The sequence below is a fragment of the Grampus griseus genome (genome assembly GCF_964374135.1).
Source record: "Grampus griseus genome assembly, chromosome: 3".
NCBI lineage: Eukaryota > Metazoa > Chordata > Mammalia > Artiodactyla > Delphinidae > Grampus > Grampus griseus.
In genome coordinates, this window is record NC_139019.1 from 163,478,843 (window position 1) to 163,505,241 (window position 26,399).

Here is a 26,399-nt window from a genome sequence, read left to right on the forward strand (position 1 = left end):
GAAACAGGCCCAGAAAGACAAAATTGCCAGCATGAGGTCACAGAGCTAGACAGTGGTGGACATGGGATTTGAACCAGGGGGCCAGGACCCAGAGCCTGTGGACTTAATCTCTGTGCTGGGGAAGGCTTCTGGTGGTCCATCAGCGCTATGGCATCTGCAGAATGTGTGTGTGTGTGTGTGTGGGCGGGGGCAGATGTGGCTTTAAAAGCTCACCTTTAAAAGCACTTTCAGTGCTACTGCTGCCCTGCAGAAAGGTTAAAATGAGAACGACTGACACTGGTGCTGTGAATCTGTGGAGGAACTGGAACTGTCTCATGCTGCCAATGGGAGGGTAACATGGTGTATGAGTTTCTTGTGGCTGCTGTAATAAAGAACCACCAAGTGGGTGGCTTAAAACAACAGAAATTTATTGGTTCGCAGTTCTGGAGGCTAGAAATCCAAGATCAGGGTAGCAGCAGTGTTGGTTCCTTCCGGAGGCTCTGAGGGAGCATATGCCTCTCCCCTGGTATCTGGGGGTTTGCTGACAATCTTTGGTGGTTCTTTGGCTTGTAGATGCATCACCCTGATTTCTGCCTTCATCAACACATGACTTTCTTCCTGAGTGCATGCCTTTCTCTGTGTCCAAATTTCCCCTTTCTATAGGGGCACCAGTCATATTGGATTAGGGCCCATCCTAATGACCTTATCTTAACTAATTACTCCTGCAATGATCCCATTTCCAAATAAAGTCACATTCTGAGGTACTAGGAGTTAGGGCTTCAACATGTGCATTTTGGAAGGGACACAATTCAATCCATAATACATGGTACAACCACTTTGAAAAATGGGTTGGGAATTTCTACTAAAATTAAATCATGCACCTTCACTATGTCATGAACATTACATTCCGGGGATGTTATCCAACAGAAATGTGAACCTGTGTATGCCAAAGACATATGCAAGAATGTTCATAGTGGTGATCTTCATAACAGTTCCAAACTGGAAACAAACTGAACCCTTCTCAACAGGAGGGAAGATAAATGGAATGTTGTGCAATGAACGACTGCCATCCACCACATGAAACTTTACAGACTTGGCATCAAGCAAAAGAAGCCAGACAGAAAAGAGCATATATGTAAGATTCCATTCATGCAAAATACAAAAAACAGGCAAATGAGTTGATGATGTTTCAGGTCCAGATGGAGTATCCTTTGGGGAGGGTAGTGACTCTGGAGGGAACATGAGGGGGACCTTCTGGGGCTGAGAAGGTTCTGTTTCCTGATCGATCTGGGTGCTGGTTACACATGTGTGTTCAGTTTGTAAAAATTCATCAGATGTGATCTGTGAAGTGTCCTATATGTGTATTTTACTTGAACCAAGAAAAAGTTTTTTGTTTTTTTTTTTAAAGAAAGTCAACTTTACCTTAAAAAGCAAGGAAATTCTGACACATGCTACCACATGGATGAACCTTGAGGACATTATGCTAAATGAAATAAGCCAGACACAAAAGGACGAAAACTGTATGATTCCACTTATATGAGGTTCCCAGAGTTGTCAAGTTCACAGAGACAGAAAGTAGAATGGTGGGCAGGGGCTGGGGGAGGGGGACGGAGGGTTAGTGTTTAACGGGGACAGAGTTACAGTTTTGCAAGATGAAAAAGTTCTGGAGATGGATGGTGGTGACAGCTGCACAACAAAGTGAATGCACTTAATGCCAATGAACTGGACAGCTAAAAATGGTTTAGATGGTAAATGTTAGGTTATGTTTATTTTACCACAATAATTAAAAAAAAAGAAAACAAACCAACCCAAAAAGCCAACTTCCATGATGGACACAGACAGGTTCAGGGGACAATGAATATGCCAGTCCCCTGCTCACACCCTTGTTCTAACAGAGTTCCAATGCTTTGCTTCTTGGAGGTTCTGGAAGAAAGAAAAGGGTCAGCAGAACAGGGGTGGACAGAAGGCAGGACCGGCTTTGTGCGTTCCCCTCTGATGCTGCTGCTGTGGCTGAGACATTTTCGCTACCATTTCTTAGGGCTAACTATAGCCCAGGGAAAGCCTGCACCGGCCAACAGAAGAAAAAAGTCTGGCTATCTCAGGAAGCAGGTTTGGGATGGAGACGGAGCAGTGGGTGGGTGGGGGAAGAGGGGCAGGACTGAACGGGGAGAAATGGCTGAGGCCCTTGGTACCAAGGCAGCCCCTCCACCCCAGGATCTGCCCACACCCCAGCTCCCTGATATGCTTAGAACCACCTGGCCCCATGATGCTGCCCGGCATAAAAGACACTCACAGTGCCAGGTCCTCAGCCTACTTGAGCTCATTTAATCCTCTCACAAAAGGTGGTATGTGATCCTCCCCATCTTCCCGGGTGAGGAAACTGAGGCACATAGAGGTAAAGTTCCCATGCCCAAGGTCCCTGTCGTGGGCTGCATTGTACCCCCCACTAAAAGATATGTTGAGGGACTTCGCTGGAGGTCCAGTGGTTAAGACTCCATGCTCTCAATGCAGGGGGCACAGATTCAATCCCTGGTCAGGGAACTATGATCCCACATGCTGCATGGCACGCCCCACCCCCCAAAAAAAGATAGGTTGAAATCCTAACCTCCAGTACCTTTCAATGTGACCCTATTTGGAAACAGGGTCTTTGCAGCTGCCATTAAGTTAAGAAGAAGTCACAATCGTGGGCCCTAGTCCACTATGACTGGTGTCCTTTTAAGAAGAAGAAGTAACAGGTGAAGACAGGGACACACAGGGGAGAGGACGGCCATGTGACAATGGAGGCAGAGATTGGAGGGACACGGCTGCAAGTCAAGGAGTGCTGAGGGCTGACAGTCACCACCAGAAGTCAGGAAGAGGCAACAAAGAATTCTACCCAGAGTCTCAGAGGGAGTATAACCCTGCTGACACCTTGATTTTGGACTCTGACCTCTAGAACTGTGAGAGAATACATTTTTGTCGTTTTAAGCCATCCAGTTGTGGTACTTGGTGATGTCAGCCACAGACAAAGAACACAGTAACTGAGCTACTAAATGGCAGAGGTGGCACCTCCTGACCCCATCACTTTCAGGCCCTGCTCTCCTGTCATTCTCCCCCTGGATCACTCCAGCCACATGGCCTTCCTATAGCTCCTCAAACGCACGAAGCACAGTCCCACCTCAGGGCCTTTGCATCTATTGCTTCCTCTGCCTGGAATGCTCTTCCCCCAATTTCCTACATGGCTCCCTCACCTCCTTCAGATCTCTGCTCAAAGGCCACTTTCTCGGGCAGGGTTTCCCTGATGGCCTTTTACAGTTGCACCTTCATTTCTAATCTCATTTCCTGCTCTATTTTTCCCTTAGTGCATCTCCTCCTCTATACTTATTTCTCCTGCTCATTGTTTGTCTCCCCACAGTCAATTCCATATGGAGCAGAGACATTGTGCTTTTCTCCCACTGCTATATTCCCTATCACAATGCCAGGCATGCATGCAGTGTCCAATAAATGTTTGTTGAATGACTGAATGAGAGGTGGCTCCCCACACAGCCCACATCCTCCACCCCAAGCTGTGCTCCCTTCTCCCTCCTCTCTCCTCCCTTCTCCCTCCTCTCTCCTTCTTCCTCCCTTGTCTTGATTTTCCCTCCCTGGGGATTGGGGTTCTGTTGCCTGATTTTAGAGATGCTTGTTCTCTTTCCAATCTAGCCCAAATGACTCAGTTCCATGCTGTGGATCCAACAACTCACAGAGAAGAAGCTGGCAGAGGGTTGGGTGCAGTTTTTGATCAGTAGGTGGGCTTCCTGGGGTTTGCTCAGGAGAAAAATGAGAAATATATTTCCCAAGCCGAAAGACTGGAGCTTCCTTGGCCGTTCTGTGATAGCACAGAATGTGGGGGACATCAACCTCCCATCCCGGGTCTTACATCCTTTGGCAGTTCAGGTTAAGCGTGGGTGTGCTCATGAGTCTGGATGTGGGGAGGAGGGAAATTGCTTGCTTGTCAAAGTCATTAACACCAGAAAGATACACTTGCAAGATCGCCTTGTCTTTCTTCCCAAGGCTCAAAGAGTTCCACTGCCTGCAACGCTATTCTTCATTAGTGCTGTCACTAAATATTTCCTGAGATACGGCAAGATGGCCCATCCCTGTCTCCCTGTGGTTGGCTGAGGGTCATATGATGAGTGCTGGCCAATGAGGAGCGAGTGGAAATACCTAAGTCACTTTTGGACCAGAGCACTGAACTGCCAGTGTGGGACCCTCCAGGGCTTTCTTTCCTTTTGGAATACCAACTGGTAATGTTCTAGGTGCTGGTTGCTCCATTAGCTAGGTCCCAAGTGACTCTGCTGAGTATAGCTCCCTTCTTCCTCACTGCCAACCTGCACTGGACATGTAGCATGAACCAGAAAAGACATTTGTTGTTAAAATCACAGTGACGTTGGAGAATGTTTGTTACCGCAGCATAACCTAGATTTCCTGATTGATACACCCAGATATTTCCTTGGTTCACTCCTTTATCTCCTTTAGATTTCTCTCAAATATCACTTTCTCATTGATTTTTATATGGCTCTCAGGAGGCAGATGGGGGACAAGAATGTTTCCTGTATATCTGACAGAGAAATTAAGGTTCAAGATTACAATGAGCTGGTTGTCCTCTGAGCCTCTGTTTGGAGACAATTTCCCCTACATCTTGACTTGGTTGATTCCCTCTCATCACTCAGCCTTTCATTCTACTGTGCCCCCTCTCGGAGAAGCCTTCCAGCCAAAAAGGGCTTGCCCCTCCTCACAGCACAGACAGAACTCTCATTCACTTCCAAGCAGGTTTTGCTTTCTGAATCATTTTGTCAATATATGCATTTGCATTTGAAGTCCCTGTGGGCGGATTGTTTAAATAATAACAATGGCAGGGAAATGTATTTATCCCAAGTCCCAATGATCAGGCTGTTTCCCTGGGAAATGAAGAGGCAGGTGGGACAACAACGGTCACTTTAGTAGAGCCCGTTTGAGCTGACAACCAACACCCCTTGATTCCCAGAATCTCCAGAATTCTCCAATGGGGAAACTGAGGCTGAGGGAGATGATCTGCCTGGCTCACACAGGGTGCGGATGGCACAGCTGGGGCTAGACCCAGCATTCTGGCTTGTATCCCTCAGATTTTTTTTTCTACCTCACTCCCTCATTGCACTTACATAGTACTTTCTGTTTATAACAATTGGCCCATGAGAGCCTTAAAGGAGAGGGAAAATACTGATTCACCCCCACACTGTTGGTACCTAGCAGGATGCCTGGCGCTTAGCAAGCATTCGATACTCATCAAACAATGGCTGAGTCTCAGTAAAACCCTGAAGTGCCTTCTGTTTTATGGCTTATTTTCCTCTAATTTTTTTGAGCATGGTTCAGTCAGAAAAAGTACAGAAGATGTAAAAAAAACAACAAACCTCGGCTCAAGAGAACACCCAACTCCCCAGCATAAGGGATAAAAATGGGGTGGATTTGACTGTGAAACAGCCAAAGCCCCACAGTGGCCATGAGGGAGGTCGTACGTCTGTCCCAGTTTGTCCCTGTTATTAAATCATGCGACGCCTGTTAATTATTTTTTGAGTTCTCCTTTCCCCATTCACTCTCAAAATTATCCTGGTTTGGGCAGCGAATTATATGGTCTTTCTGCCTCTGAGGTCTCCTGTCACCTCCCCTGGCCTCTTCAGCTCCCTTGTTCACCCTCACTCCCTCACTTCCAGCCACATGGGCTCCTCACAAATGTCAGAACCACTCCTGCCTTAGGGCCTTTGCACTGGCTGTCCTATCCACCTGGGTCTCTCTTGCCTGACATACCTACATGGCTGTCCCTCACCTCTTTCAGGTCTTATTAGAAGAACGTCAACCTCTCACCTTGAGGATCCACAGCCCCTCTACTGCTTTTTCACCTGAGCTTTCATCACCCTCTTCCACAGGAGTGGACAAACGACCACCCATGCATGCCACCTGTTTTCGTAAATTAAGGTTTGTCGGCACACAGCCAAGCCCATTCATTATGTATCATCCCTGTGGATGCTTCTGTGCCACGAAAGCAGATTGAGTAGTTGTGACAGAGACGGCATGGCCCACAAAGCCTAAAATATTTAAGATTCTGCCATATATATAAAATTTTCTTAATTATCTTGTTGGTTGCCTGCTTCTCCCACCAAAACGTCAACTCCCCCCAAACAGGGATTTTTTGTCTCTTCCATTTGCTGCATATCCTTGGTGCCTAGAACGTTGCCTTCATGCAGTACACATTCAATGACTGTTAGTTGAATGAATGTGTGATCTAAAGTCCCCCAGATCTGATGCTTTGATGTTGGCCAAAATAAACATCTATGAATTATACAAGGGCTTAGGTCAAAGATCAGTTTCAACCATTAGTGACCATTTGTCAAGGGACTTGCATTTATAATCATCAACTAAGCACAGTTTTACCATTTTCTTAATTGCCATTAAGTGAGGAATAGAAAGAGAGAGTAAGAGAAACACACAGAGAAAAGCACAGAGAGGTGGGGGAGAGAGAGGAATAAAGAGGCGAAGAAAGGAAAGGAGGAGAGAGAAAGAGAGAGAGACAGGAAGAAACAGAGAGAGACAGAGAGACCAAGAATTAAGAGACACAAAGACAGAGACGGGAAAAAAACAGAGAAGGTGAGAATCATAGAGAGAGGGAGGGAGTGTAACGGTTAGTGCCCAGTGCTGGGTTCAAATCCTGACTTCACTACCCTTGACTAGGGGATCTTGGCAGGTCACTGCATCCCTGTGAGCCTCAGTTTCCTCATCTGGAAGATGGACCTAAAAATATTTCCCCTCATGAGGTTGTTTTATGGATCAGTTGATGATACAAGGAGGATGTAGGGATGCAGCAGGCTCTCAGCGAATGGTGTACAGGTCCTGCCAGGGCCCCAGACTCTTCCTCTCCCCACCCTGGTAGCAACTAAGAGAGGGCAAGTCCCATCGCCCACACTGCACCCCCAGGCCGTTTTGGCTCATTCAGTGAGAAGCATGTTGGGTATGTCCTCTGTGTGGGGTGGAGGTGATTTCTGATTTTTTTTTTTTGTTTTTGAGTCACGCATGCACATACGGTGAGGGGGTCCTTGTGAAATAAGGCTGCCTGTTGCTCAAGCAATACACAGAGCCACCAACTTTTGTCTCCAGCAAGTGGCTCCAGTGCAGCCCTCCTGGGCTTCCCCATGCCGCCCCCTTGAGCTCAGAGAGCCAGTCCTCCATCCTGTTTGCCATGGGAGGTAGCAAATAGCAGATGCTGAGGGAACTGGTGTTGAGTCAGAGCTGGATTCCAACCTTAACTCCCTGTGTGTGGCCTTGGTCCTCAGTTTCCTCATCTGTAAAATGGGACTATTTAAGGTTCTACCTTAGAAGGTTACCATCAAGGAGTCACAGGCTGGTGCACAGAGAAACATCCAGAATAGTGCGGTACAGAGGAACTAGCTGATAGCCCATTAGGATTCCAGAAGGCTGCCCACATCCAATGTGGGCCCCAGGCCCAGGAATGGGCACAGGAGCCCTCTGGGTCCTTCAGAGGTCCAGGACAAGGGTAGAGCTCAGCTCTGTTGACTGAGGCTCATTTTATGGCAGTTAGACATGACTCGGACCACACTTCTGGCAGAGAATTTCAATATACTTGCCTTTGTGGTCTTTGGGCTTGGATAAGCACTCACCCCACTACAAAATCATAATGTGGGCAGGTCCACCATGCCCAGGGATGCCTCAATGCCCCATCTTCAAGGATCCCTGGTCTTCTAGAGCAGAGTTTCTCCACAGTGGCACTCTTGACATTTTGGATTGGGTAACTTGTGGTGGGGGCTGAGCCAGACACAGACAGCGAGAATTTCAGTTACTTGCTAACCTCCTCGGAGGGTTTTCCTAGCCAAGCAACCACAGAAATCACTGTGAGATTCCCTCAGGCTCAACTGGGATGGGAATCCTTGGGGAGTCTGTGAATTTGCATGAAAAAAGTTAATCCTTCACTTCCCCTAATTTCCACCAGAAAGTGGGGCATTTTCTTCCATTACCAGGGGAGGCAGCAAACTGCAACAGTGTGGGCAGAACCGGTGATGCCCCTCACCCACAGAAATCACATGTCGTTCCCAGATATCCCACAAAATCTTTTAGCTTCAACACTCCCATGAAATTATGGGGGTCATCTGACTCATTGCCAGGTCCTGTTGGCAGTGTGTTACAAACACTAAAATGACGTCACCCATCTGTTTTTAACAATATTTTTATAACAATTTCAGTACATTTGTCTTCCTTCACCATCTCCAGTCTCTTCATTTATTAGACTTTAAAAATCATTACACTGACAAAGGGGTCTGTGGCTCAACAAGGTTTAAAATTCTTTCAGGTGGATTCTCTTTGCTTCCAATCTTCCATCTTTCTGCCCCAGACTTTGTGAGAGTTTTAAGAAGTTCCTCCTTTGAAAATCAACTGCCCTCCTTCCCGCCCGCCCTTCCTCTCTCCCTCCCTCTCTTTCCCTCTCTCAACCCCCCACCTCTCTCCCCCTCTCCACCAATATCTATTTCTCTGGGTTCAGCTCAGAGCACAGGGAAGAGGAATGCAGAGCTCGCAGGCTGGTATTGCCATTTCCTGTCTGGCCACCTCCGGCAACTTTCTCAACCAGAGTCTTATTTGTAAAATGGGTGACAGTAATCTCTCCTTCACCAGTTATTTATAGACTTTATTTGGGTTTGCCCCCTTTTCAGGATCCCATGCAGGATCTACCATTTCCTTTAGTCCTCACACCTCCTTAGGCTCCTCTGGTCTGGGTCAGTTTCTCAGTCTTTCCTTGTTTGTCACGACCTTGACTGTCTTGAAGAGAACTGCTCAGGTATCCTGCAGAACGCCCTCCAGTCTGGGTTTGTCTGATGTTTTGCCTACGATTATGGAGTTATGAGTCTTTGAGAAGAAAACCCCGGAGGTGAGGTTCCCTCCTCATCATATCAAATCAAAGATCCTATGATCACACATCCACTGGGATGTCAACATTTGTCACTTGGTTAAGGTGGTGTCTTCTAGGTTCCTCCACTGTGAAATGATATATGTCCTTTCCTTATGTTATTCTTTAGAAGTGAGTCACTAAGTCCAGCCCATCCTCAAACTGGGGGTGGGGGAAAGATTAAACTCCATTCTTGGAGGGGGACTATCTATATATATTAAATGGAATTCTTTTGTAGGGAAGATTTGTCTCTTCTTCACTTATTTTGTTTATTTAATAATAAAGCAATAAAATGACCATTTATTATTGTTATGTCAATCAATAAGTAATTTATATATTTTGACGTGGACTCTCTCTGGACAGGTAATATAAGATAAAAACACCCGGCATACAATGGGCACCCAGAAAATGCTCTTTTTCCTGTCCTTCCTCCCCATCTCCTGGTCTACGAGTAACCAAAAATCTTTTTCCTCCTAAACGCTTAGCAAGACAAGTTTAAATGCACTCCCTGATTATAAAAGTAAATTATGAAACTACTATACATAAAATAGATAAGCAACAAGGATTTACTGTATAGCACAGGGAATTGTATTCAATATTTTGTAATAACCTAAAATGGAATATAATCTGCAAAAAAATAACTGAATTACTATGCTATACATCTGAAACTAATGCAATATTGTAAATCAACTATCCTTCAATTAAAAAAAAAGAGGATAAAAGTAAATTGTGCTCATTGTAGAAAATTTTGACAATATAGAGAAGTATCAAGAAGATAAAGATTCCCAAATCCCACTACCTAAAGGCCATCTTGGTACAGCGGACTCCAGCCTTTTTTCCTTATATTTTCAAAATTACACACTTGAGATTATAAGGTTCTACGGACTGAATTGTGTCCCTTCTCCAACCCAATTCATGTGTTGAAGCCCTAATCCCCGATGTAATGGCATTTGGAGATGGGGCCTTTGGGAGGTGATTAGGGTTACAGGAGGTCATGAGAGTGGGGCCCGCATGATGAGATTAGTGTCCTTGTAAAAGTCACTAATCCCAGAGAGCTTGCTCTCTCTCTCTCTCTGCCCTCACCATGTGAGGACACAGTGAGAAGGCAGCCGTCTGCAAGCCAGGAAGAGAGCCCTCACCAGAACCGGACCACGCTGACACCCTGATCTCAGACTTCCAGCCTCCAGAACTGTGAGAAAGTACATTTCTGCTGTCTAAGCTGCCCAGTCTATGGTGTTTTGTAATATCAGCCGGAGGTGACTAAGACATAAGGCTTATCTCACCTTGATTCTTTTTTTAAAATCAGTCCCCCCCCAACTTGTCGTTATATGGTGAGCATTTCCCCGCATCCTTAAATATTCTCCCAACAGATGATTTTTAATGACATGATACCCATCATATGGAGGGACCATACGGTATTTAACCAGTTGCTTCCAGTTTTGTTCTATTTTTACAAATAACGCTGGGGTGCACATCCCGATATAAATCTTCGACAGGGGTGCTGATTAGTTAAGGTTAGGCTTTTTCTAAAAGGCACTTTAACCAGGAAGCCAAGTGGGAAAGAAAAGAGACAAATTGAAAAGGGAAAAACCTGGACGGGGCCCCAGCACACCGTGTAGGCGAGCTGCTGTTCCCTTTGCCAAGAACGCTCTTCCCCCAAACATCTGCCTGGCTCTCTCCATCTCTATGGAAATGTCACCTCCTCTGAGGAGCCTTCCCTCATTGCCTGACCTAAACTAGTCCCCACACCCCAACACCTGTCCTTTTATCCTGCTGTTGTCCTCATAGGATGACACAGGTCATGTCACCACGTCCCACATTATGTATTTGCTTAACGTCTATCTTCCACTTTCTGAGTAGTTTATTATTTATAATGTTTATTGGTCACATCTGTCTCCCCTACAAGGATGGGGATTTTTGTCTGTCTTCTTCATTGTGTTGTCCCTGATCACCTGATCATTTCCCGGCACACAGTAGGCACTCAATAAGTAATTATGGAATAAACAAATGGGTTTCAATGATACTGAGAAAAGAAATGAGATGTTGGGATCATAAAGCACTGCCCACCCAGCTGGACGACATCCATCTGGCACCTGTGCCTGTGGATTCTAAGATGCTTGGAGCAGGTGCTTCTGGACTCTTCCCATGGATCTCACCTGATAGTGGATGGTGAGGTCATGCTCACGGGCTTGGCTCTAGCACAAGCATAAAAGGACAGATAGTCCAGACACTGTGCCTGCCTGTGGCTGGATGGAGCTAAGGGAGTCCTAGGGCAGGCCTTGCAAATGGCAGAGCACAAGGGCAGGACCCAAATGAGTCTGGAAAAGCAATAGCTCTGTCCTTATCAGCAGAAACTCAAAGATGCCACTTAGCCCCTGCCCTTAGCAATGAGTTGTCCTAGTGGTTGTGTTTCAGGGTGGGGGGGAGGTTGTCTTAATTTAGGAAGCCCCAGACAAGGGTTCAGGTGCAAGCACTTCATTTGGGAGATGTTATGAATTGAATTACGTCCCCACCACCCCTGCCCCACCAAGATCTGTTGAAGTCCTAACTTCCAGGACCTCAGAATGTGACCTTATTTAGAAATGGGGTTGCTGCAGATGTAATTAGTTAAGATGACGTTGTACTGGAGTAGGGTGGGCCCTAAGCCAATACGACCAGGGTCCTTATAAGAATATGGCCATGTGAAGATGGGGTATTCGAGTGGACAACAGATAATCTATAAGCCAAAGAATGCCAAGGATTGCTGGCAGAATTCCACCAGAAGCTGGAAGAGACAAGGAAGTATTCTCCCCGAGAGCCTCTGGAGGGAGCCTGGCCCTGCTGACACCTTCTGGCCTCCATACTGTGAGGTAATAAATGTCTGTTGTTTTAAGCCACCCGGTTTGTGGTAATTTATCACTGCTGTAGGCTCGCATCAGGCTCAAATCCTTGCTCCCTGGGTTTCCACCCAAAGCATGACTGTGGATGTAAGTGCATGGAAAGTTCTAGAAGGCTACTCTGAGTTAGTGGCAGTTACCAGTGGGGTGAGAGTGGCACATCAAGTGGGACCCAATGGCTCACTCCACTTCTTCAGGCGCTGCTGGAGTTTTCACACTGAAAAATTCATTTACATTTTTAAAAGGAGTGCCCTTTGGGGTGGAAAATTTGGCCTACAAATTTGGACCATGCACTGTTCTAAATCTTCACATATATTCACCTCACTCAGTCCTTGTGCCCTGTGAGGTAGGACTGTGCTTCTCATTTTGCACACATGGAAATGGAGGCACAGAGAGCCCAAGTGACTTGTCCAAGGTTGCACAGCAAGGAAGTGGTGGAGTCGGGAGGGGAACCCAAGCAGCCTGATGCCTGACTCTGTTCTCTCAACTGTTTCCCCCGAGTTTGCTTCCCCCAAGGTGATTCAGCTCTAAGCTTCCAGGGCAAATATCCCCTAAGATGATGGTGCTTACAACTATAGAACCCTCTGGAAATTCGTGTCCCTGCTCACACTTCCTCATCCACCACTGAGCTCATCTCCATTGTCTTCCTATGAACCTTGGACCCTTTTTCTGGATGTCCAATCCCATGATATAACCTGTTTCCATGTTCACACTTTACTTAGCTCCTGTTCTCCACCCCCACTCTCTGCCTAAGTTTCCTTACCTTCCTGTCTCCCAGTTCTGTTTCACTCCCAGGAGGGTTCATATCCCTCTGAAGCCTCCTCTTGCAATAGCCTTGTAAAGAAAAAAAACCTAGGGACTTCCCTGGTGGTGCAGTGGTTAAGAATCTGCCTGCCAGTGCAGGGGACACGGGTTTGAGCCCTGGTCCGGGAAGATCCCACATGCTGCGGAACAACTAAGCCTGTGCGCCACAACTACTGAGCCTGCGCTCTAGAGCCCGCGAGCCACAACTACTGAAGCCCGCATGCCTAGAGCCCATGCTCCGCAACGAGGGAAGCCACTGCAATGAGAAGCCCATGCACCGCAACGAAGAGTAGCTCCAGCTCGCCACAACTAGAGAAAGCCTGTGCACAGCAATGAAGACCCAATGCAGCCAAAAATAAATAAATAAATAGAATAAAAAAAAGAAAAGAAAAGAAAAAAACCTAGAGCCCAAGCAAGCTTTGGCCAATTGGGTGTAGCCTTTAGCCCAAGCTCTTTGCAGGTCAGGTCCAAGAAAGAGCCTGAGCATCTCAAATCTGCTGTCTGTTCCTAGAGATGCTATGCAGGATGGAAGCGGGGGGGGGGGGGGGGCGCAGGTAGGAGTGTACATCTTTTCTGACCTGAACTTAACATTTTCAAGACCTAGGACAAGAGTACCAACCGAGGCCCATATATATGTGTAAATATTTAAAAGCTCCTAAATAAAATGTGCTGTATGTGCCTCCTTTACAAACACACCTTCATAAGCACTTGGAAGGTCAGTCTGGAATTTAGAATCTGGATGTCTGCACTGGATAATGGCGTGGGGACAGGCTTCCCTGCCCCTTGACCATGGCCTGCCACCTGGAGGCAGGGGAGGGGGTGCTCCACACACACATGCATGGACACACCACCTTGCATGTCCAAACTCCAGCCACATCTGTGCCAACAGCCACCCCAAGGACACCCTTGGCCCTCAGAGGATACAAATGGGTGGTGTAGTCAGAGAACAGACCCATGGAAGAATCTCATGCAAGTCCATGGAATCTGGGCTTGGGAAGGGAATTCTAGGATCTAAGATGACTCAAAATGTGATCTAGAAAGTGGAGTGGTGGTGGCACTAGCTCCTGGTAGACATTTCCTGTCAGCCCCATAGGGAGGGGCATGGCTGGAGGAGGGCCAGTGAGGGCTCCAGTGCAGAGCCCCTTTGCATAGGTGCTCAAGGACACTTCCCTATCTCTCATCTATGTTGGTTTTTAACTTACACAACCTTTGCATATTCAAAAATCTAAAATTATATTTAAAAACTTGTGCAATTAAAAATTATTCAGCATCTGTGTGCCCTCTAGATCTCCATCTCCCGAGGGCCCTTCTCTACTTAGAGTTCTGAGGACAACACTCCCATATCCTCAAAGGACTGAGCCTCAGGCCGGCTCTCCTGGGGCCGTGTTGAGTTGTCCTTCGGCTGCCTCCCCGGCTCAGGTTCCCTCCACTGCAGCCTCAGGAGTTGGCTGGTCCTGGCTCTCCACGACCCCTTGTCACTTACGTTGTAGAGGAGGTCAGTCCACCCTTCCATGGTGATGCACTGGAAAACAGTCAGCACTGCAAAGAGGATGTTGTCGAACTGAGTGATCCCATTGTTGGGCCCTTCCCAGTAGGGCTGACATTTGGTCCCATTGGGGCAGGTGCGGGCAGGTTCCTCTGTCCCACACGGAGCTGGAGACTCACCCTGAATGTCATCTATGAAAGGGAAGGGGAGAAAAATCAGGGGAAAGGGCCGGCAAAACCAGCTCTGAGAAACAGGAGCCAGCGAAGATTCAATGCTGTTGAAGAAAAATGGCCATTGAGATGAATTTATCAGTCTTTTTCCAAAAAGCAAAGTGTTCGGCTTTGTTGACCTATTCATTGTTTTCCATTTCATTAATTTCTTCTCTAAGCGTTGTTCCTTTTTTGTTCTTTTCCTCGACTTTTGGGATGAGTTAATGTTCCTTAAGGCTATAAACTACTCTTTAAATACAGCTTTAACTGCATCTCACAAATTCTGTCATGCATTAGTATCATTATTGTTCAAGTAAAATAGTTAGCAATTTCCATTATTATTTCTTCTTTGACTCCTGGATAACCAGGAAGCACTAAAAATTTGTCATATATCTATAAAAATAGAATAATATAATGAATTCCCCTGTACCTATCATCAATTTCAACATTTATCAACTCAGGGCTAATCTTGTTTCATCCACATCCCCTCCCCATACTAAAATATTTTACCTTGCCACTAAAATATTCTTAAAGCAAATCTCAGACATCCTACCGTTGCATCCACAACTAAGAAGCATGTCTCCTAATTTCCCAAAACTTTGATTTCCAGCTTAATTGCGCTGTGGTCAGAGGATATGTTTTGTATTATTCTGCCCTTTGAAATCTGTCGACATGCACTTTAAGGTCCCCAATACAGTCAGTTTTGGTAACTGTGCTGTGTGCATTTTGAGGTGGTTGGGGGCAGTGTTCTCCAGACTTCCATTAGGACAAATTTGTCAATTGTGTTGTGTTATTCTTCTGTAGCCTGACTCATTTTTTTTTCTTGAGATGTATTGGGCTCAGGGAGCTGTTCTGGGGGAGTTAGGGGAGCACAGAATATCCCAGGCTTTTCCCCATTGGACCAGAGCCGCGGATATGAGGGGATTCTATTCAGTGAACGATACTTTTGAAGGTTTTCAGAGAGTGACACTGTCCGACAAAAAATCAAACAGCTGAGTGTGTAAACTCAAGCTCCCACAAAACAAAAATATATCTCAATGTGATATATTTATATATAGGCTATACATAGACTATATACAGGCTTTGCAGCCCATCCTTAACCTCCACTTAGTAAGCAACAGAGTAAAGTAAACCAACATAGAATGCATGAATCTTACTGGCCTTTGAAACTCCGGTTAAATAGAAACTCTAGGTCCTGCAAAATGACATTTACCACCTCAGAAGGGACACCTACTACTCAAGAAGCGATGACACATCGGCCACTATTTTAAGTTGTGGGAAACCCCTTCCCCACTCAGGCCAGATTTGGTACAGGGGCTATTATTTAATGAATACAGATTGGAAGGCAAAATCTTTTAAACATAAGGCTCAGGGCAAGGGGGAAAATTCCATGGGCTCCTGTAATGAATGAGAACCATTGTTTGTTGGGAAGGTCACCTCTGTCCAAAACCTTCTCCATTTCCACCTTGTGTCCAAGTCTGGCTCAATACCTATCCACCAATGTGCCCCACCCCCCGCCACCCGCCCCCGGGTTAGCCCAGTGAACACTGGTCCCTTTCTTTCCTCAGGGCTACAAGAGCTCCCGAATGTTCACATTTGGTGAGGAGACAAAAAGCAGCATCAACGTGCATTGCTATGGACTCGTTGCAGACAAGGGGTCTTGTTTCCTCAAACTATTTTGGAAGCTCTTGGAAAGGAGGACGCTTCCACTCCTCCTTGGCATTCCTCTGGGTGTTTAGCGCAGTGCTGGGCACACAGGAACCGGGTTCCTGATGATAAGGAGAACCTGTCTGCAAGGGAAAACCTGTCTGTCTTCAGCAGCTTTGCCTAGTGGTGTTCTTCATTGCGACCCGCTCCCCTCAACCCCCCACCTGCCCCCTCATCACGAAACACTCTGAGGGCTGCTTCTAGAAAAGCAACCATCCAGAGAGTCTGAGGAATTTGATTATAAATATATTTTAAAATTAACCTGCTGCCTGGGTGTCTGTTTATATCTGTCTCTTACTCACATGCCTTATATTTTTAATTGCGAGCTTTTCAGTCATCCTCCCTAAATCAAGGCCTCCTACCCTCCGGTTGCCCCACCCACATCTGTCCCCTTAAAACCTCAATTCAGACTCAAGCCAGTCCTCTGTCCCCTTTGCTGGAGAGAGAGAGAGAGAGAGAGAGAAAACAACAACAACAACAACAAGAAACCTAGGATCCAGGAATCCTGGTTTCTCTATCTTCGGCTGATTTTTCCGAGGGGCCCTGCCCTGTATCTCTCCCTCTAGCATTTCTGCCTGGGTGACGAGGCCAGGAGCAGAAATAGCTCTGCCTCAATTAACACCTTCTTCATCGGGGAAAGAAATAATTAGGACATCCCATATTGAGCAAACTTCACAAGCCCAGGAGAGAAGGAGACGGGAGGAGCAAGAAAAAGGAGGCAATAAAAGCATCTCAAATAAACCTTCCTTACTGGGTTTTGCTGCCCTCTGGGAGGTCTGGGGAGAGGGCTCTGCTACCCAGGGGTCATCGGGAAGAGAAGGTGGATGGGAAACCACTCCCAGTCAGAATCTTCTTCCTAATAAGACAGGCCTGAAATCTCTTTCCCTTCCCAACGGGCTCCCCTCTGGGCTTTAACTGTCTCAATTCACAGTTTCTTTGACGCACGACTAGCGCTGTCATTCAGCCGGTCCACACTGAGGCGGCCCGTGGTCCAAATATTGAAATACAGGCTTCCCTCCTATTTGATTTCATTTGGTTCTTGGTCAGAGAGCAAGTAGCTAGGTTTGGATAGCAGGGGATTTAATCAAAGATGTATCTGGAAGCTATCGGGTCCTTGAATGTGTGGAGAGCATTGGACAACCACGTTGCCCCACTGCTGATTCAGAGATGAGCACCGGGGCTGTGCCTCCCGGCCCTCCTGGATTTTCTCCTGCGCCCACCCTGCTTTCTTGATCCAGCAGCTAAGGGGTTGACGCTGGCATAGTGCCGGGAGCGGATGAGCCAAGATCCTGCTTGTGCTCTGGTTCTGACTGGCTGGTGCCAAGACTCCCAGCGGGGTGTCTTTATGGCACATTCGGGGGAGACCAGAAGCCATCCTCGACTCTCTCCTCCAGGGAAAGGAGGCTTTAGAACTCAGCATGCGTTAGGGTCTGGGGTCGCTGCAAGGTAACTAGGCAGAGGCTGTGGGCACTGCGCCTACATGCTGCCGTCATTTGCCCCTACATGCGCCCACCGAAAACACCTCTGATACGTGCTCCAGCCCAGTGTCAGGGCAGCCAGCAGTGCCGGGGCCTTAATGCCCTCCCAGGGGGCAGTCCTTGCCAATGTCGGACAGAAGTTGGTGGATAAGTAGCCAGCTCCCTCGCCCCACGTGTGGGATGGCTCTGAGCGTGACGTACGTTGTTTCCCCGAGGTGCCCAATGGAACGGAGGTCTGGTTGCCGAAGATGGTACTTGATAACACCCCCTTTACTAGATGTTTTCCCTTCCCTGTCTCACTTCTCCACTCCTCTGATGGTGCTTCCTGGGATCACTTCCCAAATGAACCACTCACCCCGAGATAGCTTCTCGGGGACCCCAATGCAATGCCCCAGCGACAACCAAGATCTCGGGGACTGTTTCACCCCCTGCCTTGCCTGCAGTGCTTTCGGGGGGAGGTTCTCCCAGCTTCCAGGAGAAAGAAGCAAACCCCTGTAGATCCCTTGCAGGAGCTTATCCCTAAGGGAGAAAAGAAAGGGGAGGAAGGTTGGGCAAAAAAATACGCTGCTGCTCGGACCTACCTGTGCCCTCTTCAAAGCAGGTGGTATGAAATTTTCCCATATAAAATTCTAACCCTATGATTGCAAAAATAAGGATTGCAAAAAATAGGAGGAGGCCGATCTGCAGCAGGGGGATCATTGCCTTCATGATCGACTTCAGGACGACTTGTAAACCTGGGGAAACACACAGAGAGAGGCCCCACAGGCCTGTGAGAAGGCACCCCCAAATCCCACCCCCAAGATGCCTCCTGAGGGAACCCAGAGCATGCAGGAGGCTGGGGACTGGGCGAGAGTGAGGGAAGATAGATGGAAGACACAGAGGCTGCTCGTTATAATAATAGGAACAATTCCTCCTAATATTTTAGAGCACTTTCTTTTTTGGTTTTTTTTGGCCGCGCCGTGCGGCTTGTGGGATCTTAGTTCCCCAAGCAGGGACTGAACCCGGGACTACGGCAGTGAAAGCTCGGAGTCCTAACCACTGGACCGCCAGGGAATTCCCCACTTTTTATCTTTAAAATATTTTAAAAAGTATTGGACATAGGCTGTCCCATTTGATGACCTTTTGGGCAAGAAAGAGGTGGAAATTCATGGCTTTCTGAGCCCCGTTCTTGGGTGTCGGGTGGCTTTCACCCAGAGCGGGGTGACTTTTTCTAACTTCTTTCCACCAAGAGAGGGCGTCTTTTCCTAATTCATACAGAGGCGCCATATACGCTAGTTGCAGCTCTGCCTGGGAAAGCAGTCAATGTCCTAGTTTCAACCCTGAGAAACCAGACATTATTTCATTGGCTTTTAGCAACAACCCCATGAGGCAGGCGCACGTGTAAAATTATCCCCATTTTACAGAGGTGGGAAGCAAAGCTCAGCGGATGTCATGATTCACCTTAGGGCATGATAAATAACAGGGCCAGGATTTGAATCCAGGTCGGAATGATGTCAAATCCTCTGTTTGTAACCACTGTTCTGTATGTTTAGGAAAGTCTATGGTTAAAATGAGGATTCAAACATATAGCTTGGGTCTTGCTTCTCGATGAGAAGAACTTCCCATGGCCCACGATTAGCACCTCCTGAGGGGTGGAGACCACAGGGGGACTACGCTACTCCAAGGGGTCCAAAATGTAAGGGTGATTGATGCACGTGGCAGAGTGGCTCAGGCTCTGGACACTGTCTGAAGTTGATGTCCAGGCCAGATCTCCTTTGCTGTTGGTGGACCCTCCCTCCAGCTGCTGTGGGCATTTGCTGCTGACGGCTCCCAGATGCTCCTCTTTTCATAGTATTGCCCTTGGTTATCCAAAGCTCCTCACCTGGGAGGCTATCGCTTCCCCACCTCCCACCCCCAATAACTGACCACAGGAGTACAAAAGACCAGCCTGTTGCCTCAAGTGGGAAACAACTCTGACGCTATTCACACTCCAGAGCTCCCTGCAGGATCCGGCTGAGGCGGCATCCTTGTTCAGGTTCTTCTGCTACCCCGTCCTGCTGCCCTCATTCTCTCTCTCCTGACAGCACTCCCTCCATAAAGCAAGTGCATCTGAACACCTATCTAAATCTGCTTCTAGGGAAGTTCCCATTCTGAACCTTGGTTTCTTCGTCTGTAAATGGGGATTAGAATAGCACCTCCCTCTCAGGATTAGATGAGAAAGTTCATACCTAGCAAAGTCCCTGGCACATCATAGGTGGTCATTAGACAAAAATTCTTATTAGTATTAGCTTTGGGTTGGCCCTTGATTTCATACGATGTAGGCACCCACTGGAATCTTGCAGACACCTGAGTAGAAATGCCTTCTCTCTAACAAAAAGACCCTGCTGGTGGTTATGTAGAAAATCTTACTCTTTGAATCTGGATGGCAAGGAACCTGAAGAACGAAGCTAATGAAACGTAAAATGGTGGTAATAACAGAACCTACTTCACAGGCTTGTTGTGAGGATTAATGAGTTAAAAACATGTCACATACTTAGAACAGTGCCTGGTACATAGTAAGTGCTTATAAATAAAAATTAATAGTACAGGGAGATCATAGTAAGTGCTTATAAATAAAAAAATAATAGCACAGGGAGATCAGCTCGGTGCTTTGTGACCACCTAGAGGGGGAGGATAGGGAGGGTGGGAGGGAGAGGCAGGAGGGAGGGGATATAGGGATATATGTATGCATATAGCTGATTCACTTTGTTATACAGCAGAAACTAACACAACAGTGTAAAGCAATTATACTCCAATAACGATGTTAAAAAAATAGGAATTATTATTATTATTACTACTACTACTACTGAAGCAGTAGGACAGAAAATGTCTAGCCCTGTTTTTTTTTTTTCCCCAGCTGAACCTAATCCTGACCCTGTATCGTGCAGCCACCCCCAAAGGATCTGGAGTAGAAGCATCCCTGGAGGATGAGGGTATAGACTTTGGAGCTCATTGCCGTCAAGCTTTAAGAACTCAGGTGAGTCATTTGACCTTTCTGAGCCTCCACCTTTCCATCTGTGAAATGGGTTCACTGGGTGATTGTGAGGATGAACTAAGATAATACACAAAAAGCTCTTTCTGCTGTGCCCGGTACACAGTAGGCGCTCAATGAATGGTAACGGTCATTGCCACCAGTATTCCCAGGCTTGGGGTCAGACTGGCTAACTCCTAATTCTGCCATTCTCAGCCACGTGACTTTGCTCAAATTATTCAGCCGCCCTGAGCTTCAGTTTCCCCATCTGTAAAATGGAGATATCAGCATTATCGACTTCACAGGGTTGTGAGTAGGAGGACCTGGGTGGCGCTTCCCATGGCTCCTGATAGAGAAATGCTCAATAAATGGGTGCTGTGGTGATGGGTGAGGCTCCTGGCTGGCTTTCAGGAGCCCATCCAGACCTGCAGCCAGATGCCTGGTGGGGAGTCCCCTGAGGGACTTCCCCGAAGTGGAGGCTGCCCTGACCCAGGCTGGGGAAGCACCCAAGGGTTCCTGGGACACGCTATGCAGAGCGGAAACCAAGGGCTCGCGGGACCCCTGAGCAGACCCCTGGTCACGGTTGGAAACTCACGCACTTGGGATTCCAGACACCAGCTTGAGCGGCCGCAGCACTCGAACTGCCCTCAGCGTTCTTAGGTCAAACTCCGTCCCAACTGTTGCCAAGATGCTGGAAGAAAGAAGCCAGAACAGAAAGCAGAAGGTGGGTTTCAGGGTCAGACAGGTGGGCGGGGGTTCAATGTGGTGGTGTATTGGCTGGGTGACCACAGGCAGGTGACTTGACATGGCTGGGCTTCGGTTTTGTCACCTGTAAACCAGTGTTAATAGTACCTGTTTCACAGGATAAAAGATGATTTACGAAGACCCCAGATAGGTGTATGGTCGATGATACTCAGTAAACATTCGGCTGAGAAGAACAGAAGCTTCCTGTGGCACCTGGTCGGGGGGACTTTCAGTGTATTTTGCAACTCACAATCAGGATGGATCCTGGGGAGGCTGGGAGGCCCTGGGGGAAGGACCGGGGGAGTGGCAGATCCTTTGGGGCTCGGGTCTCTTTATCAACTGGCAAGAAAGCAGTTTAGTGTTAAGATCCCAGCCAGCATGGGTTCAAATCTCAGCTCTGCCACTTCCCAGCTGGGTGACCTTGAGCAAGTTACTTCCCCTCTCCCTGCCTCAGTTCCCCCTTTTGTAAAACAGGGATCACAACAGTACCTACACATCAAAGGGGTGTGAGGATTAAATGAATTGATACATGTGAGGTGTTTGGCATTGTGCCCAGAACAAAGGAAGTGTACTAAGCTACTCAAACAACCCAAACAATGGGTGTAGCCCTGCTGGGGTGGACCAGCTGACATCAGCTCCAGAAGGCGGCTACAGACCCCGAACCTCAGGGCAAAAAGTCACTCCTGCAAATACAGGTGAGTAATAATCACGGTGATAGGTGAGAGGACCCTCCCTTAGAAAGCCCCCCCGTAAAGACCCCATCCTAAGACCTCATTTGTAAAAAGTATTGCTGGTGAGAAAAGGGGTCTCAGAGACCCTCCTCAACCCAAGGAACCCCCAGACGCGTTTCCTGAATAAGAAATGTAGTAGGAACCACCATGGGACTATGCCACAGAAGACGCTGTTGTTGGAGCCTCACGTGATGGGCAAGAAATGCTGAAAAACAGAGGGCTCTGTGGTTAAGAGGAGGGAGACCATGCAAATAATTTGGGGGTGTCTTCAGTTTTGTCCAGGGATCTGGATCTTATGACTTTTACTTTGAACAACCATATCTGCATCTGTGAGTACCCAGTATCTACATCTCTTTGTCTTTTTAAAAAATAAATTTATTTATTTATTTATTTTTGGCTGCGTTGGGTCTTCGTTGCTGTGCGTGGGCTTTCTCTAGTTGCGGTGAGCAGGGGCTACTCCTTGTTGCGGTGCGTGGGTTTCTCCTTGCGGTGGCTTCTCTTGTTGTGGAGCGTGGGCTCTAGGCGTGCGGGCTTCAGTAGTTGCGGCACATGGGCTCAGTAGTCGTGGCATGCGGGCTCAGTAGTCGTGGCTCGCGGGCTCTAGAGTGCAGGCTCAGTAGTTGTGGCACATGGGCTTAGCTGCTCTGCGGCATGTGGGATCTTCTCAGACCAGGGCTCGAACCTGTATCCCCCACATTGGCAGGCAGATTCTTAACCACTGCGCCACCAGGGAAGTCCCATCTTTGTCTTTTTTTAAATTTAATTTTTATTTTATATTGGAGTATAGTTGACTTGCAATGTTGTGTTAGCTTCAGGTGTACAGCAAAGTGATTCAGTTATACATATACATACATCCACTCTTTTTCAGATTCTTTTCCCATAGAGATCATTATAGAATATTGAGTAGAGTTCCCTGTGCTATACAGTAGGTCCTTGGTGATTATCTATTTTATATATAGTACATCTCTTTGTCTTTGAGACAACCAGTATCTGCGTCTGTAAATAACCAATATTGGCACGCCTTTGTCTCAGGACTTTCTTTGAAGCTGAGACAGGCCCAGGGAGTGAATTCCCCTGTGAGAGCAGCCCTCCACCAAAGATTGCTGGGAGTAGGTGGATGAATTCCCCAGCTCCCTTGCCCCTCCTCCCAGATCCTCTGAGGTGTGAGCTCTACACAGGCTCCCAGAGAGGCTGAGCCCAGCTGCCCGCAGCGGGTTACCTGCTCGACCCTTCCTTCTTCCTTGTCTCCCCACCCTTGCCCCCCACCCACCCTTCCGGAGTCGCTTCCCAGATGAGCTACTTGCACTTGAATCCTTGTTTCACGGTCAATATGGAGGCACGGCACACCAAACTAAGACAGGGGTGTTCCCAGCTATCCCTAGAGCAGAGACGGGTCTATTAGGTTGGGCTGACCTCCTTTTCCACCATCAACAAATGCATATCTGAACACGTCCTGTGTGCTGGGCAAAGCAATACCTGAGGTCCTCCTTGCCCCACGGAGCTGATGTGGGAGAAAAATGTTTAACCAGAAAAGGCACACAGAGAATGAATCCGTCACAGGTGTCATGCGTTCTTAGAGAGAGCAGGGGAAAACCACTGCTCTGAGGGCACACAGCAGGTAGTGTTAACTCGTCTGGGACCCAGGGTGGACCCCGTCTCAAGCTGAGGGCTCATGGGAGAGGAGGAGGAATCTGGTCCGTGGGGGGAAGAACTTTCCAGGCTGACGGAATGGCAGAGACGAAGAGCCTGGGGTGGGAAGGAGCTTGGCAAATTCAAAGAATGAGATGGCGCCTGGTGGGGATGTGGATGGTGCCACGAAGCTGAAGTATAGGTGGGGGCCATGCCATGCAACCCCAAAGAACTTTTCATTCATTGAATTCTATTTTTCTTCTCCTCTCCCAACTTTCCGATAGTCACTGGCATTCCTAAAACTCCATCCTAGAGATCACCAGTCTATTTCACTTTCTTCCTTCTTGGCAGATAAAAGCCATTGGTGAGGGCATGCACAGTAAAATGACAAGCGTTTGTGGAGTTTTCATTCACTCACTTCACAAACATTAACTGGGCACCTGCAATGTGCCAGGCCCTGTCTAGGTCCTGGGGACACGAGTCATAGGAATCCCTGTTTGCATGGGGGAGGCTGAGAATAAACGCAGTACATATGCCAGATGTCAGGGTGATGAGTACAAGGGAGAAAAGCAGTGCAGAGAAGGGGCTGCACTGGTAGCGTGGGGCAGGGTGAGGGGAGTGATGACACACGTATCAGTTGGTAAAGGCCAACTGCTCTTTCCTGCCTGGCAGGGAAGTAGTTCAGAGCTAAGGATGTTCAGACCAGCATTGCCCAGTAGAACTTTAAGAAGAGCCATGTGTTGGACATAGAGAACAGACTGGTGGTTGCCAAGGGGGAGGGGGTGGGGGAGGGATGGAGTGGGAGGCTGGGGTTAGCAGATGTAAGCTTTTATATATAGAATGGATGAACAACAAGGTCCTACTGTACAGCACGGAGAACTATATTCAATATCCTATGACAAACCATAATGGAAAAGAATATAAAAAAAGAGAATGTATATATATGTATAAGTGAATCACTTTGCTGTATAGCAGAAATTAACACAACATTGCACATCAACTATACTTCCATTAAAAACAGAAAAGAAAAAAGGAAAACAAAAAAAGGAAAAAACAAGAAGAGCCGTGGGTGAAATTAAAAATTTTCCAGTAGCCACATTAAGAGTCAAAAGAAACAGGTAAAATTAACTTTAATAAATATAGTTTCTTTCACCTGGTGTATCAGAAGCATCATTTCAACAGGCAATCAATACGAAAGACTATTCTCAAGACATTCTATCCATTCTTCCCTTCGGAGCACGTCTTTGAAATCCTGGTGCACATTCTACACATATGGTACATCTCAGCTCAGGTGCTCAATGGCCACACGTGGCCAGTGGTGAATGGACCACACAGCTCAGTTATGGAGAAAGAGTCAGTGGGATAAAGATGTGACGTGAGCCACAGGAATATGTCAGAGGAAAACTCTAGGCAGAGGGACAGTCAGTGCAAAGGTACATGTGAGGAACAGCAAGGAGGCTAGTGTGGCTGGAACTGAGTGAGCCAGGGTGACAGTGGGAGGAGATGAGGCCTGGGGGGTGATGGGGCAGATGGCGCGGGGCCTTGTGGGCCACGGTGAGGACTTTGGCTTTTGCTCCGAGTGAAGTAGGAGCCATGGAGGGTTCTGAGCACTGAAGCGACATGATCTGACTTGTATTAAAATAAGACCCCGGGGCTTCCCTGGTGGCGCAGTGGTTGAGAGTCCGCCTGCCGATGCAGGGGACACGGGTTCGTGCCCCGGTCCGGGAAGATCCCACATGCCGCGGAGCGGCTGGGTCCGTGAGCCATGGCCGCTGAGCCTGCGCGTCCGGAGCCTGTGCTCTGCAACGCGAGAGGCCACAACAGTGAGAGGCCCGCGTACCGCAAAAAAAAAAAAAAAAAAAAAGACCCCTCTGGGGGTCAAGGCCAGAAGCTGGGAGACTAGGGGGGAGGTGACTGCCCTGGTCCAGGTGAGAGATGATGGGTTTAGACCCGGTCATACTGGACACGAGGATAAAGCTGAGATGAACTCAGCTCTGCCCTTAGATGACTATCCAGTAAGTGGGTGAGAGATTCAAGTCCTTTTGGCTCCAGGGCTGTAGGAGGCAGGAACGAGGAGGAAATGAATACAGACAGGAGGGCTGGGGACAGCATGATTTTGGAGCCCAAGTCTGAAGAGGCAGCACAGCACAAAATGTTACAAAATCTTAGACCTGGAGTTAAACCCTGACCCTGAATTTGCCCTAACTTCTCTGAGCCTCTGAAATGCAGATAATCCAACCTCCCGCCTGCCCAGTGCAATCTTAGCTGGCACCCAAGGTGTACTATCTCCCGACCCCCTCCCTGGATGGATGACAAGGATTTAGGAGGAGAACAGGAGGAGGGGGAAGGCTTCTCAGGCCGAGAATGTCCTACAGAGGCAGAAGGCTTCCCTCAGGATACGTGGTGGGGGGAAACCGGAGGCAGAGAAGGTGGGTCTTGTCGTGTGGACAGTAGGGTCATGTAAGGTTTTGGAGCAGGGGAGGGATGTGATTAGGGTTGGCGTGAGGAAGACAAGCCTGACAGCTGAAAGGACAGATTGGTGGTGATGGAGGGAGGAATTAGGAGGCAGCCACAAGAGTCGACCAGCGTAATGAGGGCTAGAACTAGGACAAAGGCAGTGGGAGTACAAAGGAGGCCCCGATTTATATATAGCTGCCATTGACTGCTGTGCACCAGGAAACATGCCTGGGCTCATCAAGTCCTCCCTGCATCCCAGCAGTCAGCAGGATGAGTCCCATTTTACAGAGGAGGAAACTGAAGCCCAGATAAGTTACTAATGCATGGAGGTCCACACCACCAAGTAAGAATGTGAACCCAGGACCC

General features: G+C 47.8%; 1 protein-coding gene across 4 annotated transcripts in view; it reads right to left on the bottom strand.

Annotated features, from left to right (window-relative positions):
• CACNA1A (calcium voltage-gated channel subunit alpha1 A) overlaps nucleotides 1-26,399 on the bottom strand; it is a gene marked incomplete at both ends in the record, with an annotated part of 236,581 nt that overhangs the window by 104,640 nt on the left and 105,542 nt on the right. For all 4 annotated transcript variants that reach the window (XM_082652568.1, XM_082652565.1, XM_082652567.1 and 1 more), the window contains 3 exons: nucleotides 14,087-14,280; nucleotides 18,065-18,217; nucleotides 21,072-21,163. In XM_082652568.1, the coding sequence (XP_082508694.1) occupies nucleotides 14,087-14,280; nucleotides 18,065-18,217; nucleotides 21,072-21,163 (439 nt within the window). The remainder of the gene's footprint in view (nucleotides 1-14,086; nucleotides 14,281-18,064; nucleotides 18,218-21,071; nucleotides 21,164-26,399) is intronic.